At 49.7% G+C, this 18,807-nt stretch overlaps 1 protein-coding gene across 1 annotated transcript in view; it reads left to right on the top strand.

Moving 5' to 3' along the window:
- The window catches only part of MUC19 (mucin 19, oligomeric), a 158,577-nt gene that overhangs the window by 70,424 nt on the left and 69,346 nt on the right, over positions 1-18,807 (top strand). The window contains exons 52-61 of the mRNA XM_064369823.1: positions 365-14,704; positions 15,168-15,245; positions 15,767-15,811; positions 16,060-16,113; positions 16,519-16,572; positions 16,686-16,766; positions 17,446-17,499; positions 17,645-17,698; positions 18,216-18,269; positions 18,382-18,435. Of these exons, the coding sequence (XP_064225893.1) occupies positions 365-14,704; positions 15,168-15,245; positions 15,767-15,811; positions 16,060-16,113; positions 16,519-16,572; positions 16,686-16,766; positions 17,446-17,499; positions 17,645-17,698; positions 18,216-18,269; positions 18,382-18,435 (14,868 nt within the window). The remainder of the gene's footprint in view (positions 1-364; positions 14,705-15,167; positions 15,246-15,766; positions 15,812-16,059; positions 16,114-16,518; positions 16,573-16,685; positions 16,767-17,445; positions 17,500-17,644; positions 17,699-18,215; positions 18,270-18,381; positions 18,436-18,807) is intronic.

Genomic DNA, 18,807 nt, shown 5'->3' with positions numbered 1-18,807 from the left:
TAAGTTGCTGACAACTTCTTTGACACACAACAGATATTGGATAAATATTTTTATGAAAATAAACAAACGGAAAGAAGTTACACTAGAGCTGGCACAGTGAAGATCACCATGGTCCCAGGTACTCAGGAAGATTGTTTGAGCCCAGGAGTTTGTGATCAGCCTGGGCAACAGAGTGAGACTATATATATTTTTTTAAAGAAGTTACAGTGTAGCAAAAAGAAAAGTATGAAATAATATGGTGATTATGGAGACGAAGATGTATAAAAGCTATACTAGAGAAATAAAGCAGCATGAGCCTTGAAGGTTAACCAAGAACCAAAACAGCTATTAACATCATTCTACTTGTACTACTTGTTTGTGACAGGGGCAACTAGATCATCAACTCAAAAGACAGAGACAAGTGGACCATCAGCTACAGTAATAGGGAATTATGGACAATCATCTGAAATAACAAGGACAAGTAAATCATCATCTGAAGTTTCAGGGACAATGAGGCCATCAGATACAACATCAGGAGCAATTGGAACATCAGTTGCAGTGAAAAGGACTTCTGAACAATTGTCAGGAGTCACAGGAGCATCTGAACCATCAGTTGGAGTGTCAGAGACAACGGAATCGTTAACTGAAACATCAGGGACAACCAGACCATTAATTTCAGAATTAAGAACAACTGGATCATTATCTGGAGGGTCAAGGACAACTGAACCTTCATCAAGAGAATCAGTGACAACTGGACCATTAGCTGAAGGTTCAGAGACAAGCAGAATCTCAGCTGGAGTGACAGGAACAATTGGGCTCTCAGCTGGGGTGACAGAGACAGGTGGATTATCAACTGGAGTGACAGGGACACCTGGGCTATCAGCTGGGGTGACAGGGACAATTGGATCACCAGCTGAAGCAAGAGGGACAACTAGACTATCAGCTGGAGTGACAGGGACAAGTGGACTCTCAGCTGGAGTGACAGGGACAACTGGGCTCTCAGCTGCGGTGACAGAGACAAGTGGATTATCAGCTGGAGTGACAGGGACAACTGGACTATCATCTGGGGTGACAGGGACAATTGGATCACCAGCTGAAGCAACAGGGACAAGTGGACTATCAGCTGGAGTGACAGGGACAAGTGGACTCTCAGCTGGAGTGACAGGGACAAGGGGACTCTCAGTTGGAGTGACAGGGACAAGTAGACTCTCAGCTGGAGTGACTGGGAAAGCTGGGCTATCATCTGGGGTGACACGGACAATTGGATCACCAGCTGAACCAACAGGGACAACTGGACTCTCAGCTGGAGTGACAGGGACAGGTCGACTCTCAGCTGGAGTGACAGGGACAACTGGGCTCTCAGCTGGGGTGACAGGGAAAAGTGGATTATCAGCTGGAGTGACAGGGACAACTGGGCTATCATCTGGGCTGACAGGGACAATTGAATCACCAGCTGAAGCAACAGGGACAAGTGGACTCTCAGCTGGAGTGACAGTGACAAGTGGACTCTCAGCTGGAGTGACAGGGACAAGTAGATTCTCAGCTGGAGTGACAGGGACAAGTAGACTCTCAGCTGGAGTGACAGGGACAACTGGGCTATCATCTGGGCTGACAGGGACAATTGGATCACCAGCTGAAGCAACAGGGACAAGTGGACTCTCAGCTGGAGTGACAGGGACAAGTGGACTCTCAGCTGGAGTGACAGGGACAAGTGGACTCTCAGCTGGAGTGACAGGGACAACTGGGCTATCATCTGGGCTGACAGGGACAATTGGATCACCAGCTGAAGCAACAGGGACAAGTGGACTATCAGCTGGAGTGACAGTGACAAGTGGAATCTCAGCTGGAGTGACAGGGACAAGTAGACTCTCAGCTGGAGTGACAGGGACAAGTAGACTCTCAGCTGGAGTGACAGGGACAAGTGGACTCTCAGCTGGAGTAACAGGGACAAGTAGACTCTCAGCTGGAGTGACAGGGACAACTGGGCTATCATCTGGGCTGACAGGGACAATTGGATCACCAGCTGAAGCAACAGGGACAAGTGGACTCTCAGCTGGAGTGACAGGGAAAAGTGGACTCTCAACTGGAGTGACAGGGTCAAGTGGACTCTCAGCTGGAGTGACAGGGACAAGTAGAGTCTCAGCTGGAGTGACAGGGACAAGTAAACTCTCAGCTGGAGTGACAGGGACAACTGGGCTCTCAGCTGGGGTAATAGGGACAATTGGATCACCAGCTGAAGCAACAAGGGCAACTGGACTATCAGCTGGAGTGACAGGGACAGGTCGACTCTCAGCTGGAGTGACAGGGACAACTGGGCTCTCAGCTGGGGTGACAGGGAAAAGTGGATTATCAGCTGGAGTGACAGGGACAACTGGGCTATCATCTGGGGTGACAGGAACAATTGGATCACCAGCTGAAGCAACAGGGACAACTGGACTATCAGCTGGAGTGACAGGGACAAGTGGACTCTCAGCTGGAGTGACAGGGACAAGTGGATTCTCAGCTGGAGTGACAGGGACAAGTAGATTCTCAGCTAGAGTGACAGGAACAACTGAGCTATCATCTGGGGTGACAGGGACAATTGGATCACCAGCTGAAGCAACAGGGACAAGTGGACTATCAGCTGGAGTGACAGGGACAAGTGGACTCTCAGCTGGAGTGACAGGGACAAGTGGACTCTCAGCTGGAGTGACAGGGACAAGTAGACTCTCAGCTGGAGTGACAGGGACAACTGGGCTATCATCTGGGGTGACAGGGACAATTGGATCACCAGCTGAAGCAACAGGGACAAGTGGACTATCAGCTGGAGTGACAGGGACAAGTGGACTCTCAGCTGGAGTGACAGGGACAAGTGGACTCTCAGCTGGAGTGACAGGGACAAGTAAACTCTCAGCTGGAGTGACAGGGACAACTGGGCTATCATCTGGGCTGACAGGGACAATTGGATCACCAGCTGAAGCAACAGGGACAAGTGGACTCTCAGCTGGAGTGACAAGGACAAGTGGACTCTCAGCTGGAGTGACAGGGAGAAGTGGACTCTCTGCTGGAGTGATAGGGAGAAGTAGACTCTCAGCTGGAGTGACAGGGACTCCTGAGCTATCATCTGGGGTGACAGGGACAATTGGATCACCAGCTGAAGCAACAGGGACAACTGGACTATCAGCTGGAGTGACAGGGACAAGTGGACTCTCAGCTGGAGTGACAGGGACAACTGGGCTCTCAGCTGGAGTGACAGGGACAAGTGGACTATCAGCTGGAGTGACAGGGACAAGTAGACTCTCAGCTGGAGTGACTGGGAAAACTGGGCTATCATCTGGGGTGACAGGGACAATTGGATCACCAGCTGAACCAACAGGGACAAGTAGACTCTCAGCTGGAGTGACAGGGACAAGTGGACTCTCAGCTGGAATGACAGGGACAAGTGAACTCTCAGCTGGAATGACAGGGACAACTGGGCTATCATCTGGGGTGACAGGGACAATTGGATCACCAGCTGAAGCAACAAGGGCAACTGGACTATCAGCTGGAGTGACAGGGACAACTGGGCTCTCAGCTGGGGTGACAGGAAAAAGTGGATTATCAGCTGGAGTGACAGGGACAACTGGGCTATCATCTGGGCTGACAGGGACAATTGGATCACCAGCTGAAGCAACAGTGACAAGTGGACTCTCAGCTGGAGTGACAGGGACAAGTGGACTCTCAGCTGGAGTGACAGGGACAGGTAGACTCTCAGCTGGAGTGACAGGGACAACTGGGCTATCATCTGGGTTGACAGAGACAATTGAATCACCAGCTGAAGCAACAGGGACAAGTGGACTCTCAGCTGGAGTGACAGGGACAAGTGGACTCTCAGCTGGAGTGACAAGGACAACTGGACTATCATCTGGGGTGACAGGGACAATTGGATCACCAGCTGAAGCAACAGGGACAAGTGGACTCTCAGCTGGAGTGACAGGGACAAGTGGACTCTCAGCTGGAGTGACAGGGACAAGTGGACTCTCAGCTGGAGTGACAGGGACAAGTAGACTCTCAGCTGGAGTGACTGGGAAAGCTGGGCTATCATCTGGGGTGACACGGACAATTGGATCACCAGCTGAACCAACAGGGACAACTGGACTCTCAGCTGGAGTGACAGGGAAAAGTGGACTCTCAGCTGGAATGACAGGGACAACTGGGCTATCATCTGGGCTGACAGGGACAATTGGATCACCAGCTGAAGCAACAGGGACAAGTGGACTCTCAGCTGGAGTGACAGGGACAAGTGGGCTCTCAGCTGGAGTGACAGGGACAAGTGGACTCTCAGATGGAGTGACAGGGAAAAGTAGACTTTCAGCTGGAGTGACAGGGACAACTGGGCTATCATCTGGGCTGACAGGGACAATTGGATCACCAGCTGAAGCAACAGGGACAAGTGGACTCTCAGCTGGAGTGACAAGGACAAGTGGACTCTCAGCTGGAGTGACAGGGAGAAGTGGACTCTCTGCTGGAGTGACAGGGAGAAGTAGACTCTCAGCTGGAGTGACAGGGACTCCTGAGCTATCATCTGGGGTGACAGGGACAATTGGATCACCAGCTGAAGCAACAGGGACAAGTGGACTCTCAGCTGGAGTGACAGGGACAAGTGGACTCTCAGCTGGAGTGACAGGGACAAGTAGACTCTCAGCTGGAGTGTCAGGGACAACTGAGCTATCATCTGGGGTGACAGGGACAATTGGATCACCAGCTGAAGCAACAAGGGCAACTGGACTATCAGCTGGAGTGACAGGGACAGGTAGACTCTCAGCTGGAGTGACACGGACAACTGGGCTCTCAGCTGGGGTGACAGGAAAAAGTGGATTATCAGCTGGAGTGACAGGGACAACTGGGCTATCATCTGGGGTGACAGGGACAATTGGATCACCAGCTGAAGCAACAGGGACAAGTGGACTCTCAGCTGGAGTGACAGGGACAAGTGGACTCTCAGCTGGAGTGACAGGGACAAGTGGACTCTCAGCTGGAGTGACAGGGACAAGTGGACTATCAGCTGGAGTGACAGGGACAACTAGACTCTCAGGTGGAGAGACAGGGACAACTGGGCTCTCAGCTGTGGTGACAGGGACAAGTAGATTATCAGCTGGAGTGGCAGGGACAACTGGGCTCTCAGTTGGGGTGACAGGGACAAGTGGATTATCAGTTGGGGTGACAGGGACAAGTGGATTATCAGCTGGAGTGACAGGGACAACTGGGCTCTCAGCTGGGGGGGCAGGGACAATTGAATCACCAGCTGAAGCAACAAGGACAACTGGACTATCAGCTGGAGTGACAGGGACAAGTGGATCACCAGCTGGAGTGACCAGGACAACTGGGCTATCAGCTGGGGTGACAGGGAAAATTGGATCACCAGCTGAAGCAACAGGGACAATTGGACTATCAGTTGGAGTAACAGGGACACGTGGACTCTCAGCTGTAGTGACAGGGACAACTGGGCCATCAGCTGGGGTGACAGCGACAATTGGATCACCAGCTATAGCAACAGGGACCACTGGACTATCAGTTGGAGTAACAGGGACAAATGGCCTCTCAGCTGGATTTACAGGGACAACTGGCCTATCATCTGGGGTGACAGGGACAGTTGGATCACCACCTGAAGCAAGAGGGACAACTGGACTATCAGTTGTGACAGGGACAAGTAGACTCTCATCTGGAGTGACAGAGACAACTGGGCTATCATCTGGGGTGACAGGGACAATTGGATCATCAGCTATAGCAACAGGGACAACTAGGCTATCAGCTGCAGTGACAGAGACAAGTAAACTCTCAGCTGGAGTGACAGGGACAAGTAGATTATCAGCTGGAGTGATAGGGACAACTGGGCTCTCAGCTGGGGTGACAGGGACAAGTGGATTATCAGTTGGAGTGACAGGGACAACTGGGCTATCATCTGTGATGCCAGGGACAATTGGATCACCAGCTGAGGCATCAAAGACAACTGGACTATCAGCTGGAGTGACAGGGACAGGTAGACTCTCAGCTGGAGTGACAGGGACAACTGGGCTCTCACCTGGGGTGACAGGGACAAGTGGATTATCAGCTGGAGTGACAGGGACAACTGGGATATCATCTGGGGTGATAGGGACAATTGGATCACCAGCTGAAGCAACAGGGACAGCTGGACTATCAGCTGGAGTGGTAGGGAGAAGTGGACTCTCATCGGGAGTGACAGGGACAACTGGGCTCTCAGCTGGGGTGACAGGGACAAATGGTTTATCAGCTGGAATGACAGGGACAACTGGGCTATCATCTGGGCTGACAGGGACAAGTGGATTATCAGATGGAGTGACAGGGACAACTGGACTATTATCTGGGATGACAGTGACAATTGGATCACCAGCTGAAAAAACAAGGACCACTGGAGTATCACCTGGAGTGACCGGGATAACTGGGCTATCAGCTGGGGTGAGAAGGACAATTGGATCGCCAGCTGAAGCAACAGGGACAACTGGACTATCAGTTGGAGTAACAGGGACAAGTGGACTCTCTGCTGGAGTGACAGGGACAACTGGGCTATCATCTGGGGTGACAGGGACAATTGGATCACCAGCTATAGCAACAGGGACAACTAGACTCTCAGCTGGAGTGACAGGGACAACTGGGCTCTCAGCTGGGGTGACAGGGAAAAGTGGATTATCAGCTGGAGTGACAGGGACAACTGGGCTCTCTGCTGGGGTGACAGGGACAAGTGGATTATCAGCTGGAGTGCCAGGGACAACTGGGCTATCATCTGGGGTGACAGGGACAATTGGATCTCCAGCTGAAGCAACAAGGAAAACTGGACTATCAGCTGGAGTGACAGGGACAAATGGACTCTCTGCTGGAGTGACAGGGACAACTGGGCTATCAGCTGGGGTGACAGGGACAATTGGATCACCAGCTATAGCATCAGGGACAACTAGACTCTCAGCTGGAGTGACAGGGACAAGTGAACTCTCAGCTGGAGTGACAGGGACAACTGGGCTCTCAGCTGGAGTGACAGGGAGAAGTGGATTATCAGCTGGAGTGACAGGGACAACAGGGTTCTCAGCTGGGGTGACAGGGACAAGTGGATTATCAGCTGGAGTGACAGGGACAACTGGGCTATCATCTGGGGTGACAGGGACAATTGGATCACCAGCTGAAGCAACAGAGAGAAGTGGACTCTCAGCTGGAGTGACAGGGACAACTGGGCTATCATCTGGGGTGACAGGGACAACTGGATCACCAGCTGAAGGAACAGGGACAACTGGACTCTCAGTTGGAGTCACAGGGACAAGTCGACTCTCAGCTGGAGTGACAGGGACAACTGGGCTCTCAGCTGAGGTGACAGGGACAAGTGGATTATCAGCTGGAGTGACAGGGACAACTAGGGTATCATCTAGGGTGACAGGGACAATTGGATCACCAGCTGAAGCAACAAGGAAAACTGGACTATCAGCTGGAGTGACAGGGACAAGTGAACTCTCAGCTGGAGTGACAGGGACAACTGGGCTCTCAGCTGGGGTGACAGGGACAATTGGATCACCAGCTGAAGCAACAGAGACAATTAGAGTATCAGCTGGAGTGACAGGGACAAATGGAATCTCAGCTGGAGTGACAGGGATAACTGGGCGCTCAGCTGGGGTGACAGGGACAAGTGGATTATCAGCTGGAGTGACAGTGACACCCGGGCTATCGGTTGGGGTGACAGGGACAATTGCATCACCGGCTGAAACTATAGAGATAAGTGGACTATCAGCTGGAGTGACAGAGACAAGTGAACTACCATCTGGGGTGACAGGGACAATTGGATCATTAGCTGGGGTGACAGGGACAGCTGGCCTATCACCTGGAGTGACAGGGACAAGTGGACTATCAGCTGGAGTGACAGGGACAAGTGGACTGTCAGCTGGAGTGAGAGGGACAAGTGGACTCTCAGCTGGAGTGACAGAGAAAACTGGGCTATCTGGGGTGACAGGGACAATTGGATCACCAGATGTAGCAACAGGGAGAAGTGGACTCTCAGCTGGAGTGACAAGGACAACTGGGCTCTCAGCTGGAGTGACAGGGACAACTGGGCTATCAGCTGGGGTGATAGGGACAATTGAATCACCAGCTATAGCAACAGGGACAACTAGACTCTCACCTGGAGTGACAAGGGCAAGTGGATTATCAGCTGGAGTGACAGGGACAACTGGGATATCATCTGGGGTGACAGGGACAATTGGATCACCAGCTGAAGCAACAAGGACAACTCGACTATCAGCTGGAATGACAGGGACAAGTGGATTATCAGCTGGAGTGACAGGGACAACTGGGTTCTCAGCTGGGGTGTCAGGGGCAATTGAATCACCAGCTAAAGCAACAGGGACAACTGGACTCTCAGTTGGAGTGACAGGGACAAGTGGACTCTCAGCTGGAGTGACAGGGAAAACTGGGCTATCAGCTGGGGTGTCAGAAACAAGTGGATTATCCACTGGAGTGACAGGGACAACTGGGCTATCAGCTGGGGTGACAGAGACAATTGGATCACCAGCTGAAGCAACAGGGATAATTAGACTATCAGCTGGCGTGACAGGTTCAAGTGGAATCTCAGCTGGAGTGACAGGGACAACTGGGCTCTCAGCTGGGGTGACAGGGACAATTGCATCACCAGCTGAAGCAACAGGGACAAGTGGACTATCAGCTGGAGTGACAGAGACAAGTGGACTACCATCTGGGGTGACAGGGACAATTGAATCAGCTGGGGTGACAGGGACAGCTGGCCTATCAGCTGGAGTGACAGGGACAAGTGGACTATCAGCTGGAGTGACAGGGACAAGTGGACTGTCAGTTGGAGTGACAGGTGCAAGTGGACTGTTAGCTGGAGTGACAGGGACCAATGTACTGTCAGCTGGAGTGACAGGGAGAAGTGGATTATCAGCTGGTGTGACATGGACAACTGAATCCGCTGTGGTGACAGGGATAATTGGTTCAGCTGAAGTGACGGGGACGACTGGCCTATCAGCTGGCAGTACAGGGACAACTGGCCTTTCAGCTGGAAGAACAGGGACAAGTGGACTGTCAGCTAGAGTGACAGGGACAAGTGGACTGTCAGTTGGAGTGACAGGGACAACCAGACTGTCATCTGGAATAACAGGGACGAGTGGACTCTCAGCTGGAGTGACAGGGACAAGTGGACTACCGTCTGGGTTGCCAGGGACAACTAGATCATCAGCTGGTGTGACAATGACAAATGGGCTCTCAGGTGGGGTATCATTAAGAATTGGATCACCAGCTGGAGTGACAGGAACAAGTGAACTATCAGCTAGAGTGACAGGGACAAGTGGACTATCAGCTGGAGTGACAGGGACAATTGGATCACCAGCTGAAGCAACAGGGACAAGTGGCCTATCAGCTGGAGTAACAGGGACGAGTGGACTATTAGCTGGAGTGACGGGGACAAGTGCTCTACCATCTGGGTTGCCAGGGACAATTGGATCATCAGCTGGTGTGACAGTGACAAGTGAGCTCTCAGCTGGGGTAACAGGAACAATTGGATCACCAGCTGGAATGACAGGGACAAGTGGGCTGTCAGCTGGGGTGACATGGACAACTGGGTCAGCTGGGGTGACAGGGACAATTGGTTCACCAGCTGAAGTGATGGGGACAACTGGCCTATCAGCTGGAGTGACAGGAGCAAGTGGACTGTCAGCTGGAGTGACAGGGACAACTGGACTATCTGGAGTGACAGGGACAACTGGACTATCTGGAGTGACAGGGACAAGTGGATTTTCAGCTGGAATGACAGAGACAAGTGGACTATCAGCTGGGGTGACAGGGACAAGTGGACTATCAGCTGGAGTGACAGGGACAACTGGATCATCTGCTGGGGTGACAGGGACAAGTGAATTATCAGCTGGAATGACAGGGACAAGTGGACTATCAGCTGGGATGACAGGGACAAGTGGACTGTTAGCTGGGGTGACAGGGACAACTGGATCATCAGCTGGGGTGACTGTGACATTTGGATCACCAGCTGAAGCAACAGGGACAAATGGACTATCAGCTGGAGTGACAGGGACAACTGGATCATCAGCTGGGGTGACAGGGACAAGTGGAATCTCAGCTGGAGTGACAGGGGCAATGGGGCTCTCAGCTGGGGTGACAGGGACAATTGCATCACCAGGTGAAGCAACAGGGACAAGTGGACTATCAGCTGGAGTGATAGGGACAAGTGGACTAGGAGTGACAGGGACAACTGGGCTATCAGGTGAGGTGACAGGGACAATTGGATCACCAGCTGAAGCAACAGGGACAACTGGACTATCAGCTGGGGTGACAGGGACAAGTGGACTCTCAGCTGGAGTGACAGGGACAACTGGGCTAGCAGCTGAGGTGACAGGGACAATTGCATCACCAGCTGAAGCAACAGGGACAACTGGACTATCAGCTGGAGTGACAGGGACAAGTGGACTCTCAGCTGGATTGATAGGGACAACTGAGCTCTCAGTTGGGGTGACAGGGACAATTGGATCACCAGCTGAAACAACAGGGACAACTGGACCATCAGCTGGAATGACAGGGACAAGTGGACTCTCAGCTGGAGTGACAGGGACAACTGGGCTAGCAGCTGGGGTGACAGGGACAATTGGATCACCAGCTGAAGCAACGGGGACAAGTGTACAATCAGCTGGTATAACAGAGACAAGTGGACTATTAGCTGGAGTGACAGGGACAAGTGGACTACCATCTGGGGTGACACGGACAATTGCATCATCAGCTGGGGTCACAGTGACAATTGGGTTATCAGCTGGGGTAAGTGGAACAATTCGATCACCAGCTGGAGTGACAGGGACAAATGGATTATCAGCTGGGGTGACAGGAACAAGTGGACTTTCAGCTGGGGTGACAGGGACAACTGGATCATCAGCTGGAATGACAGGGACAATTGGATCACCAGTTGAAGCAACAGGGAAAATTGGACTATCAGTTGGAGTGACAGGGACAAGTGGACTATCAGCTGGAGTGACAGGGACAAATGGACTATCAGCTGGAGTGACAGGTACAAGTGAACTATCAGCTGGAGTGACAGGGACAACTAGACTATCAGCTGGAGTGACAGGGACAAGTGGACTGTCAGCTGGAGTGACAGGGACAACTAGACTATCAGTTGGAGTGACAGGGACAGGTGGACTATCAGCTGGATTGACAGGGACAATTGGATCACCAGCTGAAGCAACAGGGACAACTGCACTATCAGCTGGAGTGACAGGGACAACTGGGCTATCAGCTGGGGTGATAGGGACAAGTGGACTACCATCTGGGGTGACAGGGACAATTGAATCACCAGCTGACGAAACGGGGACAAGTGGACTATCAGCTGGAGTGACAGGGACACCTGGACTGTCAGCTGGAGTGACAGGGACAAGCGGACTATCAGCTGGGGTGTCAGGGATAAGTGGACTATCATCTGGAGTGACAGGGACAATTGGATCACCAGCTGAAGTGACAGGGACAACTGGACTATCAGCTGGTGTGACAGGGACAAGTGGTCTATTACCTGGAGTGACAGGGACAAGTAGACTATCAGTTGGAGTGACAGGGAGAATTGAATCATCAACCGAATTGACAGGGACAAGTGGACTGTCAGCTGGAGTGACAGGGACAAGTGGACTATCAGTTGGAGTGACAGGTAAAATTGGATCACCAGCTGAAGCAACAGGGACAAGTGGGCTATCAGCTGGAGTGACAGGGACAATTGGATCACCAGCTGGGGTGACAGGGACAAGTAGACCATCAGCTGGGGAGACAGGGATAACTGGATCCTCAGCTGGAGTGACAGGGACAACTGGACTATCAGCTGGGGTGACAGGGACAACTGGATCATCAGCTTGGGTAACAGGCACAACTGGATCATCAAGTGGAGTGACAGGGACAACTGGACTGTCAGTTGAAGCAACAGGGACAACTGGACTATCAGCTGGAGTGACAGGGACAACTGGAATATCAGCTGGAGTAACAGGGACAACTGGGTCATCTGCAAGATCAGGGACAAGTCTACCATCAGCTGGAAAAACAGGACCAACCAGAACATCAGTTGAAGAATCACAAACAACTGGACCATCAGCTGAAATAACAGGTACAAATGGACTGTCAGCTGTAGTGAGAGGGACAACTGGACCATCAGCTGGAGCAACAGGGACCACTGGACTATCAGCTGGGGTGAGGGGGACAAATGGACTATTAGCAGGGGTGACAAGGACTACTGGACCATCAGCTGGGGTGACAGGGACAATTGGATCACCCGCTGAAGAAACTGGGACAACTGGACTATCAGCTGGAGTGACAGGGACAAGTGGTCTATTACCCAGAGTGACAGGAACAAGTAGACTATCAGCTGGAGTGACAGGGACAATTGAATCACCAGCTGAAGTGACAGGGACAAGTGGACTATCAGCTGGAGTGACAGGGACAAGTGGACTATCAGCTGGGGTGACAGAGGTAAGTGGACTATCATCTGGACTGACAGGGACAATTGGATCACGAGCTGAAGCCACAGGGACAACTGGACTATCAGCTGGTGTGACAGGGACAATTGGATTAACAGCTGAAGCAACAGGGACAACTGGACTATCAGCTGGAGTGACAGAGACAAGTGGTCTATTACCTGTAGTGACAAGGACAAGTAGACTATCAGCCGGAGTGACAGGGACAATTGAATTACCAGCTGAAGTGACAGTGACAATGGGTCTATCTGAAGTGACAGGGACAAGTGGATTATCAGCTAAAGTGACAGGGATAACTGGATCAACAGCTGAATCAACAGGGACAACTGGACTATCAGCTGGAGTGGCAGGGACAAGTGGACTAGGAGTGACAGGAACAACTGGGCTATCAACTGGGGTGACAGGGACAGTTGGATCACCAGCTGAAGCAACAGGGACAAGTGGACTGTCAGCTGGAGTGACAGGGACAAGTGGACTATTAGCTGGAGTGACAGGGACAAGCGGACTGTCAGCTGGGGTGACAGGGACAAGCGGCCTGTCAGCTGGGGTGACAGGGACAAGCGGACTACCAGCTGGAGTGACAGAGACAAGTGGACTGTCAGCTGGAGTGACGAGGACAATTGTATTGCCAGCTGAAGCGACAAGGACAACTGGACTGACAGGGACAAGTGGACTATCAGCTGGGGTGACAGGGACAATTGGATCACCAGCTGGAGTGACAGGGACTAGTGGACTCTCAGCTGGGGTAACAGAGTCAATTGGATCACCAGCTGAAGTGACAGGGACAACTGGACTGACAGGGACAGGTGGACTATCAGCTGGAGTGACAGGGACAATTAGATCACCAGCTGGGGTGACAGGGACAAGTAGACCATCAGCTGGGGGGACAGGGAAAACTGAACCCTCAGCTGGAGTGACAGGGACAACTGGACTATCAGCTGAGGTGACAGGGACAACTGGATCATCAGCTTGGGTAACAGGCACAACTGGATCGTCAGGTGGAGTGACAGGGACAACTGGACTGTCAGTTGAAGCAACAGGGAGAACTGGACTATCAGCTGGAGTGACAGAGACAACTGGACTATCAGCTGGAGTAACAGGGACAACTGGGTCATCTGCAAGATCAGGGACAAGTTTACCATCAGCTGGAAAAACAGGACCATCCAGAACATCAGTTGAAGAATCACAGACAACTGGACCATCAGCTGAAATAACAGGTACAAATGGACTGTCAGCTGTAGTGAGAGGGACAACTGGACCATCATCTGGAGCAACAGGGACCACTGGACTATCAGCTGGGGTGAGGGGGACAAATGGACTATCAGCAGGGGTGACAAGGACTACTGGATCATCAGCTGGGGTGACAGGGACAATTGGATCATCAGTTGGAGTGACATGGACATCTGGGCTACCAGCTGGGGTGACAGGGACAAATGAATTATCAGCTGGGGTGACGGGGACAACTGGATCATCATCTGGGGTGACAGGGACAATTGGATCACCAGCTGGGGTGACAGGGACACCTGGACTGTCAGCTGCAGTGACAGCGACAAGTGGACTATCAGCTGGGGTGACAGATACAATTGAATCATCTGGGGTGACAGGGACAATTGGATCACCAGCTGGGGTGACAGGGACACCTGGACCATCAGCTGCAGTGACAGGGACAAGTGGACTATCAGCTGGGGTGACAGGTACAGTTGAATCAGCTGGGGTGTCAGGGACACCTGGACTGTCAGCTGCAGTGACAGGGACAAGTGGACTATCAGCTAGAGTGACAGGGACACCTGGACTGTCAACTGAAGTGACAGGGAAAATTAGACTCTCAGTTGGAGTGACAGGGACTACTGGACCATCAACTGAAGTGACAGGGACAATTGGACTATCAGCTGGGGTGACAAGTACCACTGGACCACCTGCTGAAGTGACAGGGACAACTGGGCTATCAGCTGGAGTGATAGGGACAATTGGATCATCATCTGGGGTGACAGGGACAACTGGATCATCTGCAAGATCTGAGACAAGCATACCAACTGAAAAAACAGGAACAACCAGAACATCAGTTGAAGAATCAAGGACAACTAGACCATCAGCTGAAATAACAGGTACAAATGGACTATCAGCTGGACTGACAGGGACGACTGGACCATCAGCTCTAAGATCGGTTACAACTGGACCATCAGCTGGCACAACCATTGGAACAGGAACTACTGGAGAGCCAGGAACTAAAGTTACAGCCCATGAAGGCAAGTCTAGTTAGCTAAAGATAGATCATTTAACGTGAACAATATGATTTTTGGTTTTCCAGACTTAAATCTGTGTAAATTTATCACAATTAAATATGTTATTAAGAATTCAAATTGGTGAACAATAAAGGGGGCTTTCCAGAGTATTACTGATTCCTTAGACTTTTTGAGTTCATGTTTTCATGGGGATTCTGCAGCCACTACAGTTGGGAACCCAGCAGGCACAGCTCACCTTGGGTGCTCTGGTGTGGTCCAACGTAAGCGTGACTGAGACCCCCAATTATGATCCTGAGTCAATTATGATTTAACCAAGGACCTAAATTCCTAAATTCAGGAGAAATGATTAAGAGATAACCTAGATTTATCAGTATCTAAATTCAAAATTTATGTAAGGGGCAGCAAGTTCATTATATTTACTAAGATATACCATGTAAAGCTGATAATCAATTATTGCTTTAACCAGGAAAAACTGAAGAACCATATGGAACCACCCCTGGAGCAGGTGAAGGCAGGACCAGATTAACTACACCTGGAAAATCAGGCAAGCGAGGTGGGAAGAATTTAGTCCCAACTGTAGCTCAACGTAAGGTTTTCTTTTTTTTCTTTTCTTTTTTCTTTATAATAATGTAGGTATTATTTTCCCTAATTTGCTGGTAATGAAGCTGAGGTTCTAAGATGTTTAACCTGTTAACCACACAACTCTTCTGATTCCAATGCCTGAGCTCTTTCTACTCCTTCCTTTTCTTCCTTTTCTTTCTTTCCTCTTTCTCACCCTGTTGTCCAGGCTGGAATACAGGAGCATGATCTTGGCTCACTGCAGCCTTGACCTCCTAGGCTCAGGTGATTCTGCCACCTCAGCCTCCCAGGTAGCTGGGACTACAGGCTATTTTTTAAAATATATATAGAGATGGGGTTTCACTATGTTACCCAGTCTGGTCTCGAACTCCTGGACTCAAGTGATCTGCCAACCTTGGACTCCCAAAGTGCTGGAATTATAGGTGTGAGCCACCGCACCCAACCATCCAGCATGTTCTTACTTCATTCATTTCTTTTCTTTCTCAGAGACCGTAAATGCTACAGGGACTCCTGGAGCAGGACTGTCAGGAGGTGAGTGCTATCATTCCAAGACTTTGGGTTCTGTTGATTGATTGTTTGGGATTGCAGCTAAAAACAGAAGAATACGAAGGTTGAGGACACATTTTACATAAGACCAAGTCAAATTGTGAATCCCTGTGGAACTGCCACGTTCATGCCCCTCCAACAGGTGTGCCTGAGTCCTGGCTCCCAGAATTAGTTCTCTGAAGACAGGAATGAGACCATCACTGCTTTCAAGTTCACACAATTTGTTTTCACAGGCACCACTATCATTTCTTCTGAAGTCAGTACCAGTTCAGAAGTTTCCAACACAGGTAAAATTCCATAAAGAAAATATAAGCTGGCTCTTAACCCATATGAGTTTTGTGCATGTGTGTGCTTTAAGGATGACATAAAATAAACAACTAAAGTATCACAGAGATATTTAAAAAGAACTTCATCTTTCATTTTCCTCCTCTGTAGTCCCCCCTGGTACACCAGGGAGACATAACAGGAAGTGAAACAGGCAGGCATGAAATGAGCCCCAATCCCTCTGTCAGCAGGCTAGCATGTAGGTATGTTCACTTGTAAGTTTCCTGGGAACAAATGGGCCAAGGAGATGAAATGAGAGAAGGAAACTCCTAATTTAGCATTTGCACCATTTATAACATTAAGTCCTCAGAAGGGCCCTTTTAGTTGCTTCCATGATGAATTTGCTAAATTTGCTTTTCTTGTTTCAGGTATCACTAGAGTAGGTTCAGAGACATCTGTTGAAACAGGAATTTCCAACACAGGTAAAATGGAAAGAAAGCCATCTCTATTGACGTGCAGATGAAATGATGTTATTTTGCAGAGTTTTTCTGATGAATAACACAAAATCTCTCTTCCCACTATCCCAACGCCCCAGAATTCACAATTCCATATCGTGTCTCAGAGGCCATAATTTCCACAGAACGTGTTGGCACCACTGAAGCTTCATTCAAAATAGGTGAGAAGGAGCAACTCATGTCTTTGTTGCTATCACTGATTATGACACTCATAGCGAGTCTAGAGAGAGGAAGTTTCTGGAAAGGAATTTGTATTTACTTTCCTAATACTACATTTTTGGCCAAAAATTCTTTATCAGTGTAGAAATTTTTCCAGAAAAAGCTACTAATTATAGAATGCTGTGAAATTACAAACCATTATAAGCTTTTAAAAGGTAGGGGAGGTGATAAAACTTGCTGAGAAACACAGGAGTTATAAGAACCCAGGAAACACACCTGCCCTCTGTCAATGCTTCCTTTTCACAAGTGAAGGGCAAACTATTTTCACAATGTCTGGAGTTCTCAGCACACTCATGGCATTCTCAGTAACCACCCCACAGCAGGCACCGCTCTTGCATCTGACAGCCAAGACACAGGGAGGAAAACAGGTGAGCATGGGAGAAACCCACATTGTCCTCCTGACTGAGAATACCCGGAAGGTTATCACAGGTTGAGAACATTGTCACTTTGGTTGCTTTGGTAATAAAATGGTTAATGAGAAAATACACGGGGCTTATCACCAAGGAAGAGCTAGGGAAAGTGCTAGTTAGATGTAAGTTAGGTTTAGGTTCTTTCTAGAGGCAGGTCTGTAGGAAGGAAAGATTAATCACCATGGTGATCCTAGTGCTCTTGGTGTTTCAGCCACTACTGGGATGGCTCCCAGCACAACCCTTGCCCCTGGCAGTTCCAGTACAGGTGAGTCTGCAGGTTGGCAGGGAACTCTTCAGAGCTCCTCCCATAATATGGTGTATCCCTTAATGCTTTTAAGAGTAATATCTTATTCATTTCATAGTGATTGAGTATTTTTCAAATATGTCTCTTCTGTTTTTCTGTCTCTCAGAGGCCACAACTTCCATAGGAGGAAGTGCGTTAACAAGAGGTGGAATAGTGACAGGTGAGCGTTCCTGGGTCATTGCACTCACTCGCTAATAATATCCAATAAAGCCTGTGGCTTGAAAAGGATCCATACTCTCATTTCTCCCATATTAACATTGTTAGGAAAGTTCCTACCATTTTTCACAGACTAAATACAGAATCTCAAATTCCATTCTTATTTCTTGTGCTTGAATAGACGCTTCTCATGGCCCCCAAGGTAATCATGCAGTCATTTGACTGACAGTTACATAGCAGATCTACAGAGTTAGCTTCTATCTCCCTATTCCTGAAATCTTGAGAAAAGGAAACCTAATAAGTGAAAAAAAAAAAAAAAAAAAAAAAAGGGTGGGGGGTAAATATACCATGGGAAGAATATTATCTGAGAACTGTAGAGATTAGCTTTTGCCATTTAAAGGCCAGTTGAATGAAATAATAAATAAGTATACAGACTGTGTCCATTTATTTGCTTGATACTCTTTGCCCACTTCATGGTAATGAGTTACTGACCCATAACTGCCACATTCTTTTCTTAATAGCTACCACTGGGGCATTCTCTGGAAAGACTCTGGGACCTTGGAATGACAATACAGGCAAGTCCAAAGGCACACAGGAATGCTACACCATGGCTGCTCAGGCGACAGACTCCTAGTAACCCTGTGCTCCCCATACTGCAGACTTCATCTTTGCTTTCTTTTCTCTCAGAGGCCACAAGTTCCACAGGAGGGGTCCGGGCCACTGAATCAGAAGCTCCAGGAGGTAAGCTTCATCAATCCAAGGCTTCAGAGTTCTCATCATTGTCATTTTGTATTCAGGGTAACACATAAATGAGAAACAGGGCCATGGAAAGGGAATTACTTCTTGTCTGGAAGCACAACACATATTCTGACCATCCTGAGTAGTCCTGCTAAGGAATTTCAGAAATGGGTCATCTAAGTCAGGCATTGCTCCATGGCCTGTGTGACAGTGTTAGTTCTCTGGACACCTGACTGAGGCCTACTGACCAGCAGCAGTTTTCCTGGAACCATGATTCTCGCCACTCAGCTCATGATTCTGCAAATTAACATCACCTGCTGCCATCTCTTGAATATGTTTATTAGACTTCTTGTTTATTTTCTATTTCTTCTCTCA

Source organism: Aotus nancymaae, unplaced genomic scaffold (assembly GCF_030222135.1).
Source record: "Aotus nancymaae isolate 86718 unplaced genomic scaffold, 86718_ANA_hifiasm-v0.15.2.pri h1tg000092l, whole genome shotgun sequence".
NCBI classification, from domain to species: domain Eukaryota; kingdom Metazoa; phylum Chordata; class Mammalia; order Primates; family Aotidae; genus Aotus; species Aotus nancymaae.
Note: the sequence above shows the minus strand (reverse complement) of the source record. Positions and strands in the feature narration are given on the sequence as shown.